This window comes from Oncorhynchus keta, unplaced genomic scaffold (genome assembly GCF_023373465.1).
Source record: "Oncorhynchus keta strain PuntledgeMale-10-30-2019 unplaced genomic scaffold, Oket_V2 Un_contig_16133_pilon_pilon, whole genome shotgun sequence".
Classification (NCBI taxonomy): Eukaryota; Metazoa; Chordata; class Actinopteri; order Salmoniformes; family Salmonidae; genus Oncorhynchus; species Oncorhynchus keta.
Genome location: NW_026279724.1, coordinates 130,001 through 155,062, shown reverse-complemented (window position 1 = coordinate 155,062; position 25,062 = coordinate 130,001). Strand labels below are relative to the sequence as shown.

The window sequence follows — 25,062 nt, the reverse complement described above, 5'->3', positions numbered from 1 at the left end:
TGTTGAGATCATGAAAGTTTCAGGATAACGAGATCCATTGACACCAATTACCGTGGAACATGAACCGATTGGACTATATTATCTATGGATGTAATATTTCATCATCATTCTTTATCAGACACTGTTTCTATGGTCCCATGTACCACTTCTCCAGACCATGTTTTCATATTTGACATTACTGTGCACTCACCGGCCACTTTATTAGGTATACCCATCTAGTACTGGGTAGGACCCCTTTTGCCTTCACAACAGCCTGAATTATTCACAGTGTTGTACGTTAACTTCTCTGGGATATGTGGGACGGTAGTGAAAGCACACCTTGTGATTATGTTAGGTCAGCACCTAGGAGAGGTGTCAGAAAAGACAGAAATAGCATTAAAATTAATCACTAACCTTTGATGATCTTCACCAGATGGCACTCCTAGGACTCCATGTTAGACAATAAATGTGTGTTTTGTTCGATAAAGTTAATCTTTATGTCCAAAAACCTCATTTGAAACTGGTGTGTTATGTTCAGAAATGCATTGTCTCAAACAAACATCCGGTGAAAGTGCAGAGAGCCACATCAAATTACAGAAATACTCATCATAAACATTGATAAAAGACACAAGTGTTATGCAGGGTATTATAGATAAACTTCTCCTTAATGCAACCGCTGTGTCAGATTTCAAAAAGGCTTTACGGCGAAAGCACACCTTGCGATTATGTTAGGTCAGCGCCAAGACACAGAAAAAAATACAGCCATTTTTCAAAGAAGGAGAGGTGTCACAAAAGTCAGAAATAGCATTATAAATATTCACCTACCTTTGATGATCTTCATTGGAATGCACTCCCAGGAATCCCAGTTCCACAATAAATGTTTGTTTTGTTCGATAAAGTCCATCATTTATGTTCAAATACCTCCCTTTTGTCTGCCTGTTTAGCCCAGTAATCCAAATGCATAATGCACGATCACTTAGTTAAGACGAAAAGTCAAAAAAGTTATATTACAGTTCGTAGAAACATGTCAAACGATGTATAGAAGGATGTTTTTATCATAAATCTTCAATAATGTTTCAATCTGAGAATTCCTTTGTCTTTAGAAATGCAATGGAACGCAGCTACCTCTCACAAGAGCGCGCGTGATAAGCTCATGGCATTCTGCCAGACACCTGGTTGAAACAGCTCTTTCTCTCCCCCTTCACAGTAGACGCCTGAAACAACGTTCTAAAGACTGTTGACATCTAGTGGAAGCCTTAGGAAGTGTAGACACTATATTGGATAGGCGATGACTTGAAACACTACAAACCCCAGATTTCCAACTTCCTGGTTGGATTTTCTCAGGTTTTTGCCAGCCATATGAGTTCTGTTATACTCACAGACATCATTCAAACAGTTTTAGAGTGTTTTCTATCCAAATCTACTAATTATATGCATATTCTAGCTTTTGGGCCTGAGTAGCAGGCAGTTTACTCTGGGCACCTTATTATCCAAACTACTCAATACTGCCCCCCAGTCTCAAAGAAGTTAAGAGATGCCCTTCTGCACACCACTGTTTTAAACAGCTGTTATTTGAGTGTTTGTGGCCTTTCTGTTATCTTGAATGAGTCTGGACATTCTCTTCTGACCTCTCTCATTAACAAGGTGGTTTTGCCCACAGAACGTGAATGTGTTTAGTTTATCGCACCATTCTCTGTATGTAAACTCTAGAGATTGTAGTGCGTAAAAATCCCATGAAGGCAGCTGTTTCTGAGATGCTGGAACGGTCAAAGTTGCTTAGATTACGCATCTTGCCCGTTCTAATGTTTGGTCGAACAACATCTAAAGCTCTCTACTCTATATACTCTATATATTGAGTTGCAGGCAGCCACATGATTCACTGTTCGAATGTAACCTTCCTTGATGAGCTAAATAAGGTCTGTAGAGCTGATGGCGTGACCTATGTCATTGTGTGGGATAATGTCAGGCTCCACCATGCTCAAATGGAGCAAGCATGGTTTCAGGCCCATCCACAATTTACCACCCTGTACTTACCACCATACTCTTCTTTCCTAAAACCCGATTGAGTTATTTTTCTCCACATGGAGGTGGAAGCTATATGATAGGCGCCCTCACGAACAAGCCACCCTTCTCCAGGCCATGTCAGGCCTGGATTCGCCATGCCCGAAGATTCTTCACCACATATTTGGCTAATGAATACATCCATTGTGATGTGGATGAGAACCTATGGCCAAATCCACAAGACAGGGTTGAGGGAAATATAGAAGTACAGTAATCAATCCTTTGTTCTGGTTTTTACAGTAAGCCAGGGGGAACACTGCAGTGATGTTTTACAGTAAGCCAGGTGAGGAACACTGCAGTGATGTTTTACAGTAAGCCACTTGAGGAACACTGCAGTGATGTTTTACAGTAAGCCAGGTGAGGAATACTGCAGTGATGTTTTACAGTAAGCCAGGTGAGGAACACTGCAGTGATGTTTTACAGTACGTCAGGTGAGGAACACTGCAGTGATGTTTTACAGTAAGCCAGGTGAGGAACACTGCAGTGATGTTTTACAATAAGCCAGGCGAGGAACACTGCCGTGGTGTTTTACAGTAAGCCAGGTGAGGAACACTGCAGTGATGTTTTACAGTAAGCCAGGTGAGGAACACTGCAGTGATGTTTTACAGTAAGCCAAGTGAGGAACACTGAAGTGATGTTTTACAGTAAGCCAGGTGAGGAACACTGCAGTGATGTTTTACAGTAAGCCAGGTGAGGAACACTGCAGTGATGTTTTACAGTAAGTCAGGTGAGGAACACTGCAGTGATGTTTTACAGTAAGCCAGGTGAGGAACAATGCAGTGATGTTTTACAGTAAGCCAGGTGAGGAACACTGCAGTGATGTTTTACAGTAAGCCAGGTGAAGAACACTGCAGTGATGTTTTACAGTAAGTCAGGTGAGGAACACTGCAGTGATGTTTTACAGTAAGCCAGGTGAGGAACACTGCAGTGATGTTTTACAGTAAGTCAGGTGAGGAACACTGCAGTGATGTTTTACAGTAAGTCAGGTGAGGAACACTGCAGTGATGTTTTACAGTAAGTCAGGTGTGGAACACTGCAGTGATGTTTTACAGTAAGTCAGGTGAGGAACACTGCAGTGATGTTTTACAGTAAGCCAGGTGAGGAACACTGCAGTTGACATTTAACAGTTTTTTATTTTTTTGTTGCTAATTATTTTTGCTTTGATTCAAGGAAACCTATGTTGTGATTTTATTGTATTTCATCAATAAATGTAATATTTTGTTCAATGATTCCACTGTGTCTGTAGTATTCTCTCTACTAGTTATTTTACAGTGATGTATTTACGTGTAGTAGCATAATGAAACATGCATCACATATTTTACACTACAATATTTAATGATTGAATGAACAACTACACAATGAAACTATCGGTATGGTGATCTAAATTAATGGTCCTATGGTATTTCATGACAAATTAGTTATTTGAACCAATGATTTTGCAAGTGCAAGGTTTCTTTAATGATATGAATGCACAATGTAATGTTTTGAACATTGGACAGTCTGTGTTAGAAGTGGTGACCGTTTTGTGTCTAGAGTTTTGAAAAAGGACCACAAGGTTCTGAAATTAGTGCCAAAGTGATTATTAAAAACTGTAAATAAACAGCTCTTCTTTGTCCTTGTTTGTGTGTGTGTGTGTGTCTACATGTGTGCGGGTGTGTGTGTGTGTGTCTACATGTGTACGGGTGTGTGTGTGCGGGTGTGTGTGTCTTACGCTGCAGCTATGGACGTTCTATTGTTCTATAATTCTCTGCTACCGCTCCCACTGTGGAGAGGACATGTGCTGCACTCTCCGCTGTCATTCACTCACACACGCCCTGTGTGTGTGTATGCATGTGTTTGAGTCTGTGTCTGTGCGCCTGTGTGTATGCATGTGTGTGTGTGTGTGTGTGTGCGTCAGCAGTCTGCGTGGTAAGACCCTGCTCACGCCGCCTGCAGTAGCAACAACAGTTGCAGCAGTAGCAGCACCTTCCCTTGTCCTGGCCAGATGAATGGCTGAATAGGCTCTGCCCATGCCCAGCAGAGCCCCTCTCGACGCCCTGACGGCGGGCATGCTGAAAGCGAGCAGGCTGGCATTATCGGGCACAGCCAGACTGCGCTGTGAAAGGGGATTACTCCGCCAATCGTCACGCTCACAAACACCACGACACCCCAGAAAAAAACACTGTCTCCTCTCCTAGGCCAAACAACTCTCTCTATCTCTCTCCTCTCTTTCCCTTTCTCTCCCTTCTCTGAATCAGAGGGAAAATGTCTTGTTTAAACAAAGGATTCTTTCTTTTGTTCTTTTTCTCTCTCCCTATCTCTGTAAACTAATTGACATAAATGAGTGAGCTTATTAATCATGACAAGCGAGAGAGAGAGAGAGAGAGAAAGAGACAGACAGAGAGTGTCTGAGAGACACGGACAGAGAGAGAGAGACGGACAGAGAGAGAGAGACATGGAGAGAGACAGACAGAGAGAGACGGACAGAGAGAGAGAGAGACATGGAGAGAGACAGACAGAGAGAGAGAGACATGGAGAGAGAGAGAGAGAGATAGAACAGAGAGAGAGAGACGGACAGAGAGAGAGAGACGGACAGAGAGAGAGAGACAGACAGACAGAGAGAGACGGACAGAGAGAGAGAGACATGGAGAGAGAGAGAGAGATGAACAGAGAGAGAGAGAGAGACGGACAGAGAGAGAGAGATGAACAGAGAGAGAGAGAGATGAACAGAGAGAGAGAGAGAGAGAGAGAGAGAGAGACGGACAGAGAGAGAGAGAGAGACGGACAGAGAGAGAGAGACGGACAGAGAGAGAGAGAGACGGACAGAGAGAGAGAGACGGACAGAGAGAGACAGACGGACAGAGAGAGAGAGAGATGGACAGAGAGAGAGAGAGACATGGACAGAGAGAGACAGACGGACAGAGAGAGAGAGAGAGATGGACAGAGAGAGAGAGAGAGACATGGACAGAGAGTGAGACGGACAGCGAGAGAGAGACATGGAGAGAGAGAGAGAGAGAGAGAGAGAGAGAGAGAGATGGACAGAGAGAGAGAGACATGGAGAGAGAGAGAGATGGACAGAGAGAGAGAGAGAGAGAGAGACGGACAGAGAGAGAGAGAGAGAGGACAGAGGAGAGAGAGACGGACAGAGAGAGAGAGACGGACAGAGAGAGAGAGAGAGAGAGATGGACAGAGAGAGAGAGACATGGACAGAGAGAGAGACGGACAGCGAGAGAGAGACATGGAGAGAGAGAGAGAGAGAGAGATGGACAGAGAGAGAGAGAGAGATGGACAGAGAGAGAGAGACATGGAGAGAGAGAGAGAGATGGACAGAGAGAGAGAGACATGGAGAGAGAGAGAGAGAGAGAGAGAGATGGACAGAGAGAGAGAGACATGGAGAGAGAGAGAGAGAGATGGACAGAGAGAGAGAGACACACACACGCAGGCAGGCATATAGTAGACACATAGACCCTCTAGACGGCTCTAGAATGAACTGCATCTGATCACAGAACACACTGGCCAACACAAATGTGTCTGTCTTTCATCTAGCTTGTACCTCCATGTCCCCCTCCCCACCTCTGTCAGTTTTGCATGGAACTGAAGCGAGAGGGCAAGTGAAGGAGAGAAGGAGAGACGAGTCACAACACCTGGACTGGTGATCATGTCATAGGGACGTGCATGTACACACAGTGAAGATCACTCAGTCTCTCTCTCTCTCTCTCTCTCTCTCTCTCTCTCTCTCTCTCTCTCTCTCTCTCTCTCTCTCTCTCTCTCTGTCTCTCTCTCTCTCTCTGTCTGTCTTTTTCTCTCTCTCTCTGTCTCTCTCTGTCTCTCTCTCTCTGTCTGTCTTTCTCTCTCTCTCTCTGTCTGTCTTTCTCTCTCTCTCTCTCTCTCTCTCTCTCTCTCTCTCTCTCTCTCTCTCTCTCTCTTTCTCACTCCATCACATCTAATGAGAGAGAAAGGAGTGGATCAGAGGAGCCCACACACACGCACACACACACACACACACACACACACACACACACACACACACACACACACACACACACACACACACACACACACACACACACACACACACACACACACACACACACACACACACACACACACACACACACACATTAATGATGAATATAGGGTATCACCATCTTTTCTATGGCTATCTCTGGGGAGGCTACTGTGTGGGTGGTGGGTTGTGGACGGGTGTGGACTGGGAGGGTACTGTGTGCGTTGTGGACGGGTGTGGACTGGGAGGGTACTGTGTGGGTTACATCTGGTGGTTTTCATGACCAGCATTAAATAACACACCATTTGGGATAGACTCTTATTTGCTTTAAATGTATATTTTTTTCTATGATAGTCCTATGAAGTCCTTTTTAAATAGCGATGCTTAACATTTCTGTAACATTTCATGGACATTTTTGTTCCCCCATTAGTATGAATATTTAGTTTGATTCAGTTCAATCCCTCTGCTGCTTTGAGCCAGTTGAAATAGATACAGTATATTAACATCTATGGTTGATTATGGACCGGATAAACTCCCAAGTGAGGTGACAGCCTCTGACAGAGCTGTGATGGGCCTCTGATGCATGAAGAAGATGTTGTCAGAGCAACTTTAGTATCGTCTCTCACTCCTTCTTTCTCTCCTTCTGTCTCTACCTTCTCTGTCTCCTTCTCTCTCTACCTTCTCTCTCTCCTTCTCAAATCAAATCAAATCAAATTTATTTATATAGCCCTTCGTACATCAGCTGATATCTCAAAGTGCTGTACAGAAACCCAGCCTAAAACCCCAAACAGCAAACAATGCAGGTGTAAAAGCACGGTGGCTAGGAAAAACTCCCTAGAAAGGCCAAAACCTAGGAAGAAACCTAGAGAGGAACCGGGCTATGTGGGGTGGCCAGTCCTCTTCTGGCTGTGCCGGGTAGAGATTATAACAGAACATGACCAAGATGTTCAAATGTTCATAAATGACCAGCATGGTCGAATAATAATAAGGCAGAACAGTTGAAACTGGAGCAGCAGCACAGTCAGGTGGACTGGGGACAGCAAGGAGCCTTCATGTCAGGTAGTCCTGGGGCACGGTCCTAGGGCTCAGGTCAGTTGAAACTGGAGCAGGAGCATGGCCAGGTGGACTGGGGACAGCAAGGAGTCCTCATGTCAGGTAGTCCTGGGACATGGTCCTAGGGCTCAGGTCCTCCGAGAGAGAGAAAGAAAGAGAGAAGGAGAGAATTAGAGAACGCACACTTAGATTCACACAGGACACCGAATAGGACAGGAGAAGTACTCCAGATATAACAAACTGACCCTAGCCCCCCGACACATAAACTACTGCAGCATAAATACTGGAGGCTGAGACAGGAGGGGTCAGGAGACACTGTGGCCCCATCCGAGGACACCCCGGACAGGGCCAAACAGGAAGGATATAACCCCACCCACTTTGCCAAAGCACATCCCCCACACCACTAGAGGGATATCTTCAACCACCAACTTACCATCCTGAGACAAGGCCGAGTATAGCCCACAAAGATCTCCGCCACGGTACAACCCAAGGGGGGGCAACCCAGACAGGCCGACCACAACAGTGAATCAACCCACCCAGGTGACGCACCCCCCAGGGACGGCACGAGAGAGCCCCAGCAAGCCAGTGACTCAGCCCCCGTAACAGGGTTAGAGGCAGAGAATCCCAGTGGAAAGAGGGGAACCGGCCAGGCAGAGACAGCAAGGGCGGTTCGTTGCTCCAGAGCCTTTCCGTTCACCTTCCCACTCCTGGGCCAGACTACACTCAATCATATGACCCACTGAAGAGATGAGTCTTCAGTAAAGACTTAAAGGTTGAGACCGAGTTTGCGTCTCTGACATGGGTAGGCAGACCGTTCCATAAAAATGGAGCTCTATAGGAGAAAGCCCCGCCTCCAGCTGTTTGCTTAGAAATTCTAGGGACAATTAGGAGGCCTGCGTCTTGTGACCGTAGCGTACGTGTAGGTATGTACGGCAGGACCAAATCAGAGAGGTAGGTAGGAGCAAGCCCATGTAATGCTTTGTAGGTTAGCAGTAAAACCTTGAAATCAGCCCTTGCTTTGACAGGAAGCCAGTGTAGAGAGGCTAGCACTGGAGTAATATGATCAAATTTTTTGGTTCTAGTCAGGATTCTAGCAGCCGTATTTAGCACTAACTGAAGTTTATTTAGTGCTTTATCCGGGTAGCCGGAAAATAGAGCATTGCAGTAGTCTAACCTAGAAGTGACAAAAGCATGGATTAATTTTTCTGCATCATTTTTGGACAGAAAGTTTCTGATTTTTGCAATGTTACGTAGATGGAAAAAAGCTGTCCTCGAAATGGTCTTGATATGTTCTTCAAAAGAGAGATCAGGGTCCAGAGTAACGCCGAGGTCCTTCACAGTTTTATTTGAGACGACTGTACAACCATTAAGATTAATTGTCAGATTCAACAGAAGAAGATGTTGTCAGAGCAACTTTAGTATCGTCTCTCACTCCTTCTTTCTCTCCTTCTGTCTCTACCTTCTCTGTCTCCTTCTCTCTCTACCTTCTCTCTCTCCTTCTCTCTCTACCTGCTCTCGCCTTCTCTGTCTCCTTCTCTCTCTCCTTCTCTCTCTCCTTCTCTCTCTACCTGCTCTCTTCTTCTCTGTCTCCTTCTCTCTCTCCTTCTCTCTCCTTCTCTCTCTACCTGCTCTCGCCTTCTCTGTCTCCTTCTCTCTCTCCTTCTCTCTCTCCTTCTCTCTCTACCTGCTCTCTTCTTCTCTGTCTGCTTCTCTCTCTACCTGCTCTCGCCTTCTCTGTCTCCTTCTCTCTCTCTTTCTCTCTCTCCTTCTCTCTCTACCTGCTCTCTTCTTCTCTGTCTCCTTCTCTCTCTACCTGCTCTCTCCTTCTCTGTCTCCTTCTCTCTCTCCTTCTCTCTCTCCTTCTCTCTCTACCTGCTCTCTTCTTCTCTGTCTGCTTCTCTCTCTACCTGCTCTCTTCTTCTCTGTCTCCTTCTCTCTCTACCTGCTCTCTCCTTCTCTGTCTCCTTCTCTGTCTCCTTCTCTCTCTCCTCTCTCTACCTGCTCTCTTCTTCTCTGTCTGCTTCTCTCTCTACCTGCTCTCTCCTTCGCTGTCTCCTTCTCTCTCTACCTTCTCTCTCTCCTTCTCTCTCTACCTGCTCTCTCCTTCTCTGTCTCCTTCTCTCTCTACCTGCTCTCTTCTTCTCTGTCTCCTTCTCTCTCTCCTTCTCTCTCTACCTTCTCTCTTCTTCTATGTCTCCTTCTCTCTCTACCTGCTCTCTTCTTCTCTGTCTCCTCTCTCTACCTGCTCTCTCCTTCTCTCTCTCCTTCTCTCTCTCCTTCTCTGTCTCCTTCTCTCTCTCCTTCTCTCTCTACCTTCTCTCTTCTTCTCTGTCTCCTTCGCTCTCTCCTTCTCTCTCTACCTTCTCACTTCTTCTCTCTCTCCTTCTCTCTCTACCTGCTCTCTCCTTCTCTGTCTCCTTCTCTCTCTCCTTCTCTGTCTCCTTCTCTGTCTCCTTCTCTCTCTACCTTCTCTCTTCTTCTATGTCTCCTTCTCTCTCTACCTGCTCTCTCATTCTCTCTCCTTCTCTGACTCCTTCTCTGTCTCCTTCTCTCTCTACCTTCTCTGTCTCCTACTCTCTCCTTTCTGTCCTTCTCTCTCTACCTCCTCTCTTCTTCTCTGTCTCCTTCTCTCTCTACCTGCTCTCTCCTTCTCTGTCTCCTTCTCTGTCTCCTTCTCTCTCCTTTCTGTCCTTCTCTGTCTCCTTCTCTCCTCTCTCCTTCTCTCTCCTTTCTGTCCTTCTCTGTCTCCTTCTCTCTCTCATTCTCTGTCTCCTTCTCTCTCTCCTTCTCTCTCTCATTCTCTGTCTACTTCTCTCTCCTTTCTGTCTTTCTCTCGACCTTCTCTCGTCTTCTCTGTCTCCTTCTCTTTCTCTTTCTCTGTCTCCTTCTATCTCCTTCTTTCTGTCCTTCCTTTCTCTACCTTCAAGGTACTTTGTGTTTGAAATGTAGTCCTGGTAGATTGTGTAAATCTTCTGCAGATGGGCTTGTTGTCATAGAACCAGGTGCCGAGTCTTGAAGGTCTCCAGTCAAATTGATCTTTCAACCCTAGAAAAGGGCAGTGAAGGGCAACAGCCAGTCAGTGTAGGTAGAGGCCTTCAATCCAATGGAAATATCACATATTGGCCCTTTAAAATTGGGGCCTGTGTTATCTCTTGCTTCAGACAGAAGGAACATCTAGCTTCCTCAGCTCAGAGAGAGACAGCCATATGTTTAGATGGCAAATTTCCTCCATTACCGCAATCCCCAAGACAGAGATTGTCTCCTATTGTTTACATTCGAAACCCAAGTAGTGAATATGACAAGCCGAGGCTGTATAGTTATTAGTGTATATACAACACAACCAGCTGCATGGGACCTGAAGGATCATATGTAATTTCCACAGTCGTGACGGGACGACTCTAACTCAGTGCTCTCTCTCTCTCTCTCTCTCTCTCTCTCTCTCTCTCTCTCTCTCTCTCTCTCTCTCTCTCTCTCTCTCTCTCTCTCTCTCTCTCTCATTCTCTCTCTCTCTCTCTCTCTCTCTCTCTCTCTCTCTCTCTCTCTCTCTCTTATCTCGCTCGCTCTCTCTCTCTCTCTCTCTCTCTCTCTCTCTCTCTCTCTCTCTCTCTCTCTCTCTCTCTCTCTCTCTCTCTCTCTCTCTCTCTCTCTCTCTCTCTCTCATTATCTCTCGCTCTCTCTCTCTCTCTCTCTCTCTCTCTCTCTCTCTCTCTCTCTCTCTCTCTCTCTCTCTCTCTCTCAGCCCCGGGATATCCTCGATTCTCAGGAGTCTCGCCCACACCTTCCTTCCCATGAGCCACTTGGATCACCATGCCAACAGCGGCGTCCTCTATGGGCAGCACCGTTTCTACGACACCCAAAAAGGTGAGTGGCAAACAAATTAAAAATCAATCAGACAGAATTAAGATATTGAAATCCAATTGAACACAACAAAGTATGATGTAATTGGATAATGGATATTGCTATGTGGATGCCCACAGGGATATTACTATGTGGATGCCCAATGGAGGGATATTACCTTAAATGTGATAATGTAATCCTGTTTTTTAGATTTGCTGCCTGGTTGGCAAACTGGATGTTTTACCTAACAGGGAAGTTCAAATTTTTTGAATTTGTTTTACAGTTTTCCAACACAAATCTCAAAAATCCTGAACTTCCCCTTTAGGAGTCTGTTTCTTTCTACCGAACAGAAATATAAATGCAACATGCAACAATTTAAACCATTTTACTGATTTTCAGTTCAAATAAGGAAATCAGTCAATTTAAATAAATAAATTAGGCCCTAATCTATGGATTTCACATGAATTGGCATTGGCACAGCATGGGTGGGCCTGGGAGGGTATAGGTCCTCTATAGTTCTGGTGGCCATTCCTGCATTCAGCATGCCAATTGCACACTCCCTCAAAACTTGAAACATCTGTGGCATTGTGTTGTGTGACAAAACCAGCATATTTTAGAGTGGCCTTTCATTGTCCCCAGCACAAGGTGCACCTGTGTAATGATCATGCTGTAATCAGCTTCTTGTTATGCCACACCTGTCAGGTGGATGGATCATCTTGCTCACTAACAGGCATGTAAACACATTTGTGGACAAAATAATATTGTTGTGCGTTTAGAACATTTCTGGGATCTTTTATTTCAGCTCATGAAACATGGGACCAACACTTTCCATGTGGCCTTTATATTTTTGTTCAGTGTATATCATTGAAATATTTTATATTTGTATAATTTGGAACTTTTATATCTTACAGAAAACTTCTATCTAAGAAGCCTTCCGTCCCAGCCCCCTCTCATCTCAGCCAATCACGGTCTTCCGCCCATCTCCAGGGCGGGGCCGGGACACCCTCAGGGCTCCTGCAGTCGGGACATGGACCCAGGGGCGGAGTCAGCCTACACAAGGGCCTGAAGGAGGTGTCCGTCGAGAGAGGGTGGTCCCCAGCACCAAGGACAAGGAGAGGCCCAGCAGCAAACAGGAGGCCAAGGAGCGTCAGCAACACCACAGCCACCACTCCCAGCCCTCACATCCACACCACCACCACCCACACCCCGGCCACACACAGCCCCACCCCCACCAACAGCACCCCCAGTACCCCCAGCACCCGGTCTCCCTGGAGGAGGTCAATAGCAGAGCTCTGGAGAGGCACATGGAGCACCAACAGACCCTAGGAATGACCAGAACCCTCAGCGCCTGCCTGCTCAATGGAAAGATGCAGAACGGGGGGGACTCTGGGACGGGGGGAGCCAAGGCTTCCATGACTAGCTATGGGGGGGAGGTGGTGGGGAGCAGGGGGGCTCAGACACAGGCCAGCCACAGACACATGGAGGGTGGGGGGAACATTCGCTGCACCAAGGAAGGGGTGAGCGGCGAGATGAGGATCAGTGAGCAGCCTTCGGACTGTCTGGAGGGGAGGGGCCAGATGCTCCACCACGCCCTTCCCTACTCTGTGGCGCCGCCCCTGCAAATGGGTTCAGCCGCTGGGGGAGGCCACCCCCACCTCCACCCCCACCACCACTCTCACCCGCATCCGGGGGGGTTCCACTGCCTTCAGCTCCACCCCAGCCATCCCCACCACCCCCACACACACCACCACCCGGACTTCTTCTGCCCGCCTCCACCTGCCCCTCTAACCAACCCCTCGCCGCACGAGAGGGGAGGGGGAGGGGGGCGAGACCCCAAAGTGACAGGGCCCACGTTCATACCATCTGTAGGGGGAGGACACCTGGGGGACAAGTCCAGCGGGCAACCCTTCCAGATGGGCACCCCAACCGACTGCCAGGGGTTGGTGGGTGGGGGCGGCAGTGCCAAGGATAAGGCCATGGAGAAGAGTAACTGGCACAGGAAACAGCAGCAGCAGCTGTACAGAAAGGCTGAGAAGACCCCGGACTGGATGCAGCAGCAGAGTCACCACCCCCAACAACCCCATCCCCAACAACCCCTTCCCCAGCAGGCCCAGCCCCAACAGCTCCAACAGCCCCAACAGCCCCATCCCCAACAACCCCTTCCCCAGCAGCCCCAGCCCCAACAGCCCCAGCCCCAACAAACCCAGCCCCAACAGCCCCAGACCCAACAACCCCAGACCCAACAACCCCTTCCCCAGCAGCCCCAGACCCAGCAGCACCAAGCCGTGCGTTCTCGCAGCGTCGAATGCATCAATAGCGTGGGAGTGGACACCACCGATGTGTTCAGGCCCTCTCTTCCCCAGGGAGCCAAGGCCGGACACTCCCTCCCCACTCAGTCAACACTTCCCCCTACAGAGACTGCTCCCTCCCGGGCCCCCTGCCCAACGCCTCACCCCTGGGGGGTCGAGGAGGTGCAGGCGGTGGTGCTGGAGGTGGGAGTTGTTCTTTACAGAGAGATGGTCAGAAGGTGGCCCGTATTCGCCACCAGCAGCACGGTGGGCCTGGCCCGGACGCCCCAGCAGCAGAGCTGAACCAGAACAACAAACAGAACCAGGACCTGAACAGGAAGCTAGAGATGTCCCCGTACGGCTACAGCAACAGTGGGCAGGGACAGCAGCATCACCCCCAGCAGCCCCCGGTTCCTCCCTGGGCCATGAGGCCTCACCACATCCACCCTGCAGAGGAGGAGCAGCAGCGGAAGGCCTACATGGAGTCTCTCAGTGGTGGCAGACAACAGCCCCAGCAACAACCAGGGCAAGGTATGGGCCTCCCTCCTCATCCTTCTCCCCAGCCCCAGCCACCTCCACCCCCAGCCCCCTCTCAGCAGCAGCAAGACCCCCAGGTCGCCTCACAGGCCCAGGAGGAGAGCAGTGCCATGAAGAGCCTGCTGAAGTACAGCACCCAGCAGCCCCTGCTCCTCTCCCAGAAGAGTCCCTTCGGAGGCCTGGGGAGCCTCAAATCCGCTGGTCCTGGGGGTCCTGGAGGTGGAGCCCCTGGGGTTAGCTGCACCCTGCAAGGCAGCAAACAACAACAGGCCTTGCCCACCAGGAAGGGCCCGGTCAATGACGGCGAGCGCTCTGACTGTGGGGGGCGTGGCCGGGAGGTGGGCGAGGCGGTGGGTCACGGTGAAGGAGAGGTGCGCCAACCGCCTGTGGGCATCGCAGTCGCCGTGGCGAGGCAGAGGGAACCGTCCTGTCGCCCGGTGGACGCCCACCCCAACAGCCGGCAGGGGCGGGTGCACCCCTCCATGAAAGGTACGGGGGTAACCTCCGGGCCTTTGGGGTCACTTGCTTAAATAAACAGAAGGAGCAGGGGAACTGAGCAGAGATTATTTATCTACGACCTTTGGAAGACCTCGCTGATGAAAAATAAACAGCAGGCTTTGCCAAAGCCTAAAGTAGAAACAGCTTTATTTGACTAAGCAGTTAGAGGCACTGGGAAGAAAAGAGAGGAGGAGAGGAGTACATGGCAGGAGATCTGAGTCTGTGGCAGTAGAGCTGTAGTAGGTATGGTTGGGAGAGAGAGACAGGCTGTAGAGCTGTAGTAGGTATGGTTGGGAGAGAGAGAGAGAGACAGGCTGTAGAGCTGTAGTAGGTATGGTTGGGAGAGAGAGAGAGAGAGAGGCTGTAGAGCTGTAGTAGGTATGGTTGGGAGAGAGAGAGAGAGAGGCTGTAGAGCTGTAGTAGGTATGGTTAGGAGAGAGAGAGAGAGAGACAGGCTGTAGAGCTGTAGTAGGTATGGTTGGGAGAGAGAGAGAGAGGCTGTAGAGCTGTAGTAGGTATGGTTGGGAGAGAGAGAGAGAGACAGGCTGTAGAGCTGTAGTAGGTATGGTTGGGAGAGAGAGAGAGAGACAGGCTGTAGAGCTGTAGTAGGTAGGTTGGGAGAGAGAGAGAGAGAGAGAGAGAGAGCTGTAGAGCTGTAGTAGGTATGGTTGGGAGAGAGAGAGAGAGACAGGCTGTAGAGCTGTAGTAGGTATGGTTGGGAGAGAGAGAGAGACAGGCTGTAGAGCTGTAGTAGGTATGGTTGGGAGAGAGAGAGAGAGACAGGCTGTAGAGCTGTAGTAGGTGTGGTTGGGAGAGAGAGAGAGAGACAGGCTGTAGAGCTGTAGTAGGTATGGTAGGGAGAGAGAGAGAGAGACAGGCTGTAGAGCTGTAGTAGGTATGGGTGGGAGAGAGAGAGAGACAGGCTGTAGAGCTGTAGTAGGTATGGTTGGGAGAGAGAGAGAGAGACAGGCTGTAGAGCTGTAGTAGGTATGGTTGGGAGAGAGAGAGAGAGACAGGCTGTAGAGCTGTAGTAGGTATGGTTGGGAGAGAGAGAGAGAGACAGGCTGTAGAGCTGTAGTAGGTATGGTTGGGAGAGAGAGAGAGAGACAGGCTGTAGAGCTGTAGTAGGTATGGTTGGGAGAGGAGAGAGAGAGACAGGCTGTAGAGCTGTAGTAGGTATGGTTGGGAGAGAGAGAGAGACAGGCTGTAGAGCTGTAGTAGGTATGGTTGGGAGAGAGAGAGAGACAGGCTGTAGAGCTGTAGTAGGTATGGTTGGGAGAGAGAGAGAGAGACAGGCTGTAGAGCTGTAGTAGGTATGGTTGGGAGAGAGAGAGAGAGACAGGCTGTAGAGCTGTAGTAGGTATGGTTGGGAGAGAGAGAGAGAGAGGCTGTAGAGCTGTAGTAGGTATGGTTGGGAGAGAGAGAGAGAGAGAGACAGGCTGTAGAGCTGTAGTAGGTATGGTTGGGAGAGAGAGGGAGAGAGACAGGCTGTAGAGCTGTAGTAGGTATGGTTGGGAGAGAGAGAGAGAGAGAGAGGCTGTAGAGCTGTAGTAGGTATGGTTGGGAGAGAGAGAGAGACAGGCTGTAGAGCTGTAGTAGGTATGGTTGGGAGAGAGAGAGAGAGACAGGCTGTAGAGCTGTAGTAGGTATGGTTGGGAGAGAGAGAGAGAGAGGCTGTAGAGCTGTAGTAGGTATGGTTGGGAGAGAGAGAGACAGGCTGTAGAGCTATAGTAGGTATGGTTGGGAGAGAGAGAGAGAGAGACAGGCTGTAGAGCTGTAGTAGGTATGGTTGGGAGAGAGAGAGAGAGAGAGAGAGAGAGAGAGACTGTAGTAGTAGGTATGGTTGGGAGAGAGAGAGAGAGACAGGCTGTAGAGCTGTAGTAGGTATGGTTGGGAGAGAGAGAGAGAGAGAGAGAGGCAGGCTGTAGAGCTGTAGTAGGTATGGTTGGGAGAGAGAGAGAGACAGGCTGTAGAGCTGTAGTAGGTATGGTTGGGAGAGAGAGAGAGAGAGAGGCTGAGAGAGAGAGAGAGACTGTAGAGCTAGTAGGTATGGTTGGGAGAGAGAGAGAGAGAGAGGAGAGAGAGAGAGAGAGAGAGACAGGCTGTAGAGCTGTAGTAGGTATGGTTGGGAGAGAGAGAGAGAGACAGGCTGTAGAGCTGTAGTAGGTATGGTTGGGAGAGAGAGAGAGACAGGCTGTAGAGCTGTAGTAGGTATGGTTGGGAGAGAGAGAGAGAGAGACAGGCTGTAGAGCTGTAGTAGGTATGGTTGGGAGAGAGAGAGAGAGAGAGAGACAGGCTGTAGAGCTGTAGTAGGTATGGTTGGGAGAGAGAGAGAGAGACAGGCTGTTTAGCTGTAGTAGGTATGGTTGGGAGAGAGGCAGGTAGAAGCAAGACCCATTGGTAAGGGGGGGAGAGTAAGTTAATGACACAGAAGACTTAGTGTTCCCTGGGACTTAGTGTTAGAGATTCCACCCTTAATGTTAGAGTTATGTAGAGATTCCACCCTAGGTTAGTTTTAGATAGATATTTGTGAGGTGCAGTGACTGCGTGTTGGGGGTTAGGGCTCATCAGGGGAAAGGTGGTGAAGACTTCTCCCTGAACTGATATTTGTCTCCTAGGACCTCCTCGCTCCATGTACCCCTCAGACCCTGCAGGAGAGGAGGAGAGGAAGAGGATGAGTGGAGAGCGGATGGGTCTGACCTGCCTGGACCGAGACAGAGAGGCCTACATCAGGTGAGACTCAGTCTGACGTTATTCAGCAATATGACATCATCATACACAGCAGGGCAACTTTCTGATTACAGACGTCAACAAGAACAAAGCGTAGACCGACCAAGACCGTCACTGTACGCTTGGAAAGAGGACATGTCACAAACAGCAACATGTAAACATATCATTCCTGGAGACACCCTGCCAGTTTTGGAGGCAGCGTTGTGTTTGCTAGCATAGAGTGGTAACGGTATCTACCTAACAGTAAATAAGTGTTTTGTTTCACCCCACAGTTAAAGTTGTTTACAGTTAGTTAACAACCACTCCTAGACTCATTACTAGCTACCGTAACACTGTAGTGTCAAAAACAGGTCTTCAAATAGGTGTCTTCCTCTACTCTGACCTTCCTCCTCTACTCTGACCTTCCTCCTCTACTCTGACCTTCCTCCTCTACTCTGACCTTCCTCCTCTACTCTGACCTTCCTCCTCTACTCTGACCATCCTCCTCTACTCTGACCTTCCTCCTCTACTCTGACCATCCTCCTCTACTCTGACCTTCCTCCTCTACTCTGACCTTCCTCCTCTACTCTGACCTTCCTCCTCTACTCTGACCATCCTCCTCTACTCTGACCTTCCTCCTCTACTCTGACCATCCTCCTCTACTCTGACCTTCCTCCTCTACTCTGACCATCCTCCTCTACTCTGACCTTCCTCCTCTACTCTGACCTTCCTCCTCTACTCTGACCTTCCTCCTCTACCCCGACCTTCCTCCTCTACTCTCACCTTCCTCCTCTACTCTGACCTTCCTCCTCTACTCTGACCATCCTCCTCTACTCTTACCTTCCTCCTCTACTCTCACCTTCCTCCTCTACTCTGACCTTCCTCCTCTACTCTGACCATCCTCCTCTACTCTGACCTTCCTCCTCTACTCTGACCTTCCTCCTCTACTCTGACCATCCTCCTCTACTCTGACCTTCCTCCTCTACTCTGACCTTCCTCCTCTACTCTGACCTTCCTCCTCTACTCTGACCTTCCTCCTCTACTCTGACCTTCCTCCTCTACTCTGACCTTCCTCCTCTACTCTGACCTTCCTCCTCTACTCTGACCTTCCTCCTCTACTCTGACCTTCCTCCTCTGACCTCCTCCTCTACCTTCCTCCTCTACTCTGACCTTCCTCCTCTACCCCGACCTTCCTCCTCTACTCTGACCTTCCTCCTCTACCCCGACCTTCCTCCTCTACTCTCACCTTCCTCCTCTACTCTGACCATCCTCCTCTACTCTCACCTTCCTCCTCTACTCTGACCTTCCTCCTCTACTCTCACCTTCCTCCTCTACTCTCACCTTCCTCCTCTACTCTCACCTTCCTCCTCTACTCTGACCATCCTCCTCTACTCTCACCATCCTCCTCTACTCTCACCTTCCTCCTCTACTCTCACCTTCCTCCTCTACTCTCACCTTCCTCCTCTACTCTGACCTTCCTCCTCTACTCTCACCTTCCTCCTCTACTCTCACCTTCCTCCTCTACTCTCACCTTCCTCCTCTACTCTGACCTTCCTCCCCTACTCTGACCTTCCTCCTCTACTCTCACCTTCCTCCTCTACTCTCACCTTCCTCCCCTACTCTGACCTTCCTCCTCTACTCTCACCATCCTCCTCTACTCTAACCTTCCTCCTCTACTCTGACCTTCCTCCCCTACTCTGACCTTCCTCCTCTACTCTGACCTCCTCCTCTACTCTCACCTTCCTCCTCTACTCTGACCTTCCTCCTCTACCTCACCATCCTCCTCTACTCTGACCTTCCTCCTCTACTCTGACCTTCCTCTCTACTCTGACCTTCCTCCTCTACTCTCACCTTCCTCCCCTACTCTCACCATCCTCCTCTACTCTCACCATCCTCCTCTACTCTCACCTTCCTCCTCTACTCTCACCTTCCTCCTCTACTCTGACCATCCTCCTCTACTCTGACCTTCCTCCTCTACTCTGACCTCCTCCTCTACCCTCTCCTCCTCTACTCTCACCTTCCTCCTCTACTCTCACCATCCTCCTCTACTCTCACCATCCTCCTCTACTCTCACCTTCCTCCTCTACTCTCACCTTCCTCCTCTACTCTCACCTTCCTCCTCTACTCTGACCTCCCTCCTCTACTCTCACCGTCCTCCTCTACTCTGACCTTCCTCCTCTACTCTCACCATCCTCCTCTACTCTCACCATCCTCCTCTACTCTCACCTTCCTCCTCTACTCTCACCATCCTCCTCTACTCTCACCATCCTCCTCTACTCTCACCTTCCTCCTCTACTCTCACCATCCTCCTCTACTCTCACCTTCCTCCTCTACTCTGACCTTCCTCCTCTACTCTCACCTTCCTCCTCTACTCTCACCTTCCTCCTCTACTCTCACCTTCCTCCTCTACTCTGACCTTCCTCCTCTACTCTGACCTTCCTCCTCTACTCTCACCTTCCTCCTCTACTCTCACCTTCCTCCTCTACTCTGACCTTCCTCCTCTACTCTCACCTTCCTCCTCTACTCTCACCTTCCTCCTCTACTCTCACCTTCCTCCTCTACTCTCACCTTCCTCCTCTACTCTCACCTTCCTCCTCTACTCTGACCTTCCTCCTCTACTCTCACCTTCCTCCTCTACTCTCACCTTCCTCCTCTACTCTCACCTTCCTCCTCTACTCTGACCTTCCTCCTCTACTCTGACCTTCCTCCTCTACTCTCACCTTCCTCCTCTACTCTCACCTTCCTCCTCTACTCTCACCTTCCTCCTCTACTCTCACCATCCTCCTCTACTCTCACCTTCCTCCTCTACTCTCACCTTCCTCCTCTACTCTCACCTTCCTCCTCTACTCTCACCATCCTCCTCTACTCTCACCTTCCTCCTCTACTCTCACCATCCTCCTCTACTCTCACCTTCCTCCTCTACTCTCACCATCCTCCTCTACTCTCACCATCCTCCTCTACTCTCACCTTCCTCCTCTACTCTCACCTTCCTCCTCTACTCTCACCTTCCTCCTCTACTCTCACCTCCTCCTCTACTCTCACCTTCCTCCTCTACTCTCACCTTCCTCCTCTACTCTCACCTTCCTCCTCTACTCTCACCTTCCTCCCCTACTCTGACCTCCCTCCTCTACTCTCACCTTCCTCCTCTACTCTCACCTTCCTCCCCTACTCTGACCTTCCTCTCACCATCCTCCTCTACTCTAACCTTCCTCCTCTACTCTCACCTTCCTCCCCTACTCTCACCTTCCTCCTCTGACCATCCTCCTCTACTCTGGGATTCCTCCTCTGGACTTCACCGCCCTCCTCTACTCTCACCATCCTCCTCTACTCTGACCTTCCTCCTCTACTCTGACCTTCTTCCTCTACTCTGACCTTCCTCCTCTACTCTCACCTTCCTCCCCTACTCTCACCATCCTCCTCTACTCTCACCATCCTCCTCTACCTCACCTCCCTCCCTACCACCATCCCTCCTCTACCCTGGACCTTCCTCCTCTACCATTCCTGGATGACCCCGCCTTCCCTCCTCTACTCTGACCTCCCTCCTATTGGATTCAAATCCTCCTCTAACTTTATTTCCATAAACACCTTCCCTCCTCTGATGTCCCTCTATAAATAAAAATCCTCCTCTACTCTGACCATCCTCCTCTAGATCAGTCTTCATCTGGCTGTTTCCTGTCCTCACCTTCCTCCTCTTGCAGGCTGTGTTGCTACCTGTATTGGTCCTCTACTCTCACCACCTCCTCTACTCTCACCTCTCCTCCATCTTCCTCTTTGCAGGACTCTCACCTTCCTCCTCTACTCTCACCTTCCTCCTCTACTCTGACCTTCCTCCTCTACTCTGACCTTCCTTCTCACCTCCCTCCTCTACTCTGACCTTCCTCTATATTATTCTGTGTTTTCTGTCTCTCCTCATTTCTCTCTCAATGGTTCTATCTCAGGGATAATAAGGATCCAGTGGACTTCACAAGGATCCATCCGTCAACAGCTGTCACGGTGACATCACCTCTCACCTCATGGTGCCGGTCTTTTCTACAATGGTTTTCCCTTGCATGCACACGCCCATCTCGGCCCACCACCATTGGCTGCCGAGCACTGGAAGGGGTCCATCTGGATGACAAGCCACTCCTACGGTGAGAAAGTTGTATTGGATTCAAATGGTAAAACTTTATTTCCATAAAACCATGGTGTTGGTGTCACACTATAAATAAAAACCAATAAGAGGTCTACAGATGTATTCTAGATCAGTCTTCATCTGGCTGTTTCATGTCCTGTTGCTGCCTTTGCAGGCTGTGTTGCAGTAAAGCTGTATTGGTAATGAACGACACATGGCTACTGAATCTGTTGTAACATCTTCCTGATGTTGCAGGAATCGGCCACTCAGCCCTTCACCAGAACCTGCCCCAGGTTTTTCTGCAGCCATGCCAGGGTCTCTACAGCCTGTGCTGCCTCTGCCTCAGGACCCGTTACCCAGCTGGTGGTGTTACCCACAGAGCCTGCTGCCCACCCTGTCACACATCACCTGGGTTAAGAGCCTCACTAGGTGTTCATTGTCTTTTCTCAATGGTTTTAAGGGCATGTCACTCTACATGTTATTAGTTACCCCATTAGATGTTAGGGGTGAGGGTAAGTGTTATGGGGTAAGGGCAGGTGTGGTAAGAGTTGAGGGTAGGTGTTAAATGGTAAGGGTGGGTGTTAAGGGGTAAGGGTAAGTGTTAAGGGGTAAGGGTAGGTGTTATGGGGTAAGGGTAAGTTTAAGTGGTAAGAGGGTAAGTGTTATGGGTAGGTGTTAAGGGTTAAGGGTAGGTGTTAAGGGTAAGTGTTAAGGGTTAAGGGTAGGTGTTAAGGGTAAGTGTTAAGGGGTAAGGGTAGGTGTTAAGGGTTAATGGTACGTGTTAAGGGGTAAGGGTAGGTGTTAAGGGGTAAGGGTAGGTGTTAAGGGGTAAGGGTAGATGTTATGGGGTAAGGGTAGGGTTAAGGGGTAAGGGTAGGTGTTAAGGGGTAAGGGTAGGTGTTAAGGGGTAAGGGTAGATGTTATGGGGTAAGGGTAGATGTTAAGGGGTAAGGGTAAGTGTTAAGGGGTAAGGGTAGGTGTTAAGGGGTAAGGGTAGATGTTAAGGGGTAAGGGTAGGTGTTAAGGGGTAAGGGTACGTGTTAAGGGGTAAGGGGTAAGGGTAGGTGTTAAGGGTAAGTGTTAAGGGGTAAGGGTAGATGTTAAGGGTAAGTGTTAAGGGGTAAGGGTAGGTGTTAAGGGTAAGTGTTAAGGGTTAAGGGTAGGTGTTAAGGGTAAGTGTTAAGGGGTAAGGGTAGGTGTTAAGGGTTAATGGTACGTGTTAAGGGGTAAGGGTAGGTGTTAAGGGGTAAGGGTAGGTGTTAAGGGGTAAGGGTAGGTGTTAAGGGGTAAGGGTAAGTGTTAAGGGGTACGTGTTAAGGGGTAAGGGTATTGTGTTAACTTTCACACATTAACAAGTCCAATACAGCAAATGAAAGATAAACATCTTGTTAATCTACCCATCGTGTCCGATTTCAAACATTCTTTATGGCGAAAGCACAACATATGATTATGTTAGGTCATAGCCAAGTCAAAAAAACACACAGCCATTTTTCCAGCCAAAGGTAGGAGTCACAAAAAGCAGAAATATAGATTAAATTAATCACTAACCTTTGATGATCTTCATCAGATGACACTCATAGGACATCATGTTACACAATACATGTATGTTTTGTTCGATAATGTGCATATTTATATCCAAAAATCTCAGTTTACATTGGCGCCTTACGTGCATTAATGTTTTGATTCCAAAACATCCGGTGATTTTGCAGAAATACTCATAATAAACATTGATAAAAGATACAACTGTTATTCACAAAATTAAAGATAGACTTCTCCTTAATGCAACCGCTGTGTCAGATTTTTTAAAAACTTTACGGAAAAAGCATAATCTGAGAACGGCGCTCAGAACCAAAACAGCCAGAGGAATATCCTCCATTTTGGAGTCAGCAAAGTTAGAAATAACACCATAAATATTCACTTACCTTTGATGATCTTCAACAGAAGGCACTCCCAGGAATCCCAGTTCGACAATAAATGACTGATTGGTTCCATAAAGTCCATCATTTATGTTCAAATAGCCACTTGTTGTTAGCGTGCTCAGCCCAGTAATCCATCATCATGAGGCGCAGGCACTTCGTCCAGACAAAAACTCTAAAAGTTCCATTACAGTCCTTTAGAAACATGTCAAACGATGTATGGAATCAATCTTTAGGATGTTTTTAACATAAAACATCAATAATGTTCCAACCAGAGAATTCCTTTGTCTGAAGAAAAGCACTGGAACGAGAAGTAACTCTGTCGGGAGCGCGCGTCATGAGACCAAGGCACTCTGCCAGAACACTGACTCAAAGAGGTCTCATGAGCCCCTCCTTTATAGTAGAATCCTCATTCAAGTTTCTAAAGACGGTTGACATCTAGTGGAAGCCGTAGGAAGTGCAACTTTATCCATATCTCAATGTGTATTCGGTAGGCCAAAAAACTACAAACCTCAGATGTCCCACTTCCTGGTTGGATTTTTCTCAGGTTTTCGCCTGCCATATGAGTTCTGTTATAGTCACAGACATCATTCAAACAGTTTTAGAAACTTCAGGTGTTTTCTATCCAATAATAATACTAATATGCATATATTAGCATCTGGGACAGAGTAGGAGGCAGTTCACTCTGGGCACGCTATTCATCCAAAAGTGAAAATGCTGCCCCCTATCCCAAAAAGGTTAACACTTACCCTTACCCCTTAACACCTACCCTTACCCTTTAACACCTACCCTTACCCCTTAACACCCACCCCTCAACGTTGAGCACATGATCTTTGGTTCATTGTATTCTCTTATTGCAGTCTGTTGTTTTCTACTGCTGGTTGTATTTTCCATCCAGTAGTTTTACTGCAGCGTTTCCTTTATTTGCTGGTTGCATTAGTATATTATGTCGACAGCTGATGAGCTTTCTGTTAACGGCTGTCTCACACACAATTCAACACCCACACATATATACGCATCCACGTAGAAAACACACTCACACGCATGCTGCACACACACACACACACACACACACACACACACACACACACACACACACACACACACACACACACACACACACACACACACACACACACACACACACACACACACAGACATATACACACACACACACACACACACACACACACACACACACACACACACACACACACACTCACACACACACACACACACACACACACACACAACACACACACACACACACACACACACAGACTATATACGCATCCACGTAGAAAACACACACACAGGCATGCTGCACACACACACACACACACACACACACACACACACACACACACACACACAAACACACACACACACAGACTCACACACACACACACACACACACACACACACACACACACACACAGCACACACAAAACACACACACAGACACACACGCAAACATACTTTGCATCCCAGTTTCCCAGTTTCTGCTCACCACCTGTTCTGTCCCCCGCAGGGCTGGGTCCCTGGATGGGTCAGGGTGCGCTCCAAAACATATGTACACACACACGCACACGCACACGCACGCACGCACACACACACACACACGCACACACACACACACACACACACACACACACACACACACACACACACACACACACACACACACAGAGGAAGAAGCTAAAGCAGTGCTCTACATCTATGCAGCAGGACCTATTCAGCGAACCGGCTGTGAAATTTAATTAGCTCTCCATCCTCAGTGGTGTGTTTCCTTCCGCGCTCCGCAGGAGTTGCAGAGGAGAGAGGAAGTGCATCCACGAAACCCTTCCCCGGGGAAAGATTAGCTTAGCCGGGTTAATGTTTCAGGACCAAGGTTCCATGGTGCGTCAGGGGGGCTGAGGGGGTGGAAGGAGGATCAGACTGGACTGTGAAATGTGTAAGAGGACAAAAACACATTGAGTTGGAGAGAGAGGAAAGAGACAGAGAGAGCGAGACAGAGAGAGAGAAGAAGGCGTGGGCAGCTGAATCCCCAAAGCTGAGCTCCATGTGTCATAGTCAGTGTGCTCAGCT

At 48.7% G+C, this 25,062-nt stretch overlaps 1 protein-coding gene, 3 long non-coding RNA genes and 1 pseudogene across 4 annotated transcripts in view; 4 read left to right on the top strand and 1 right to left on the bottom strand.

Annotated features, from left to right (window-relative positions):
* Nucleotides 1-1,640: 1,640 nt before the first annotated feature.
* LOC127919268 (uncharacterized) lies at nucleotides 1,641-3,159 on the top strand. Its single transcript, XR_008102391.1, has 3 exons — nucleotides 1,641-2,656; nucleotides 2,731-2,804; nucleotides 2,916-3,159. It is a non-coding gene; the product is annotated as an uncharacterized LOC127919268 (long non-coding RNA).
* An 890-nt stretch (nucleotides 3,160-4,049) lies between these two features.
* Nucleotides 4,050-11,998, top strand: LOC127919267 (BAH and coiled-coil domain-containing protein 1-like; annotated as a pseudogene).
* Nucleotides 11,999-12,219: 221 nt separating this feature from the next.
* LOC127919266 (BAH and coiled-coil domain-containing protein 1-like) overlaps nucleotides 12,220-25,062 on the top strand; it is a 69,735-nt gene continuing 56,892 nt past the window's right edge. The window contains 5 exon segments of the mRNA XM_052502738.1: nucleotides 12,220-13,262; nucleotides 13,331-14,229; nucleotides 16,857-16,971; nucleotides 20,886-21,077; nucleotides 21,314-21,487. Coding sequence (XP_052358698.1) covers nucleotides 12,220-13,262; nucleotides 13,331-14,229; nucleotides 16,857-16,971; nucleotides 20,886-21,077; nucleotides 21,314-21,487 — 2,423 coding nt within the window.
* Nucleotides 14,738-15,873, top strand: LOC127919264 (uncharacterized). The gene is made up of 4 exons (XR_008102389.1): nucleotides 14,738-14,847; nucleotides 15,179-15,366; nucleotides 15,505-15,598; nucleotides 15,793-15,873. It is a non-coding gene; the product is annotated as an uncharacterized LOC127919264 (long non-coding RNA).
* On the bottom strand, nucleotides 19,706-20,770 carry LOC127919265 (uncharacterized). Its single transcript, XR_008102390.1, has 3 exons — nucleotides 20,734-20,770; nucleotides 19,801-19,857; nucleotides 19,706-19,762 (listed from the first exon to the last, which is right to left on the bottom strand). It is a non-coding gene; the product is annotated as an uncharacterized LOC127919265 (long non-coding RNA).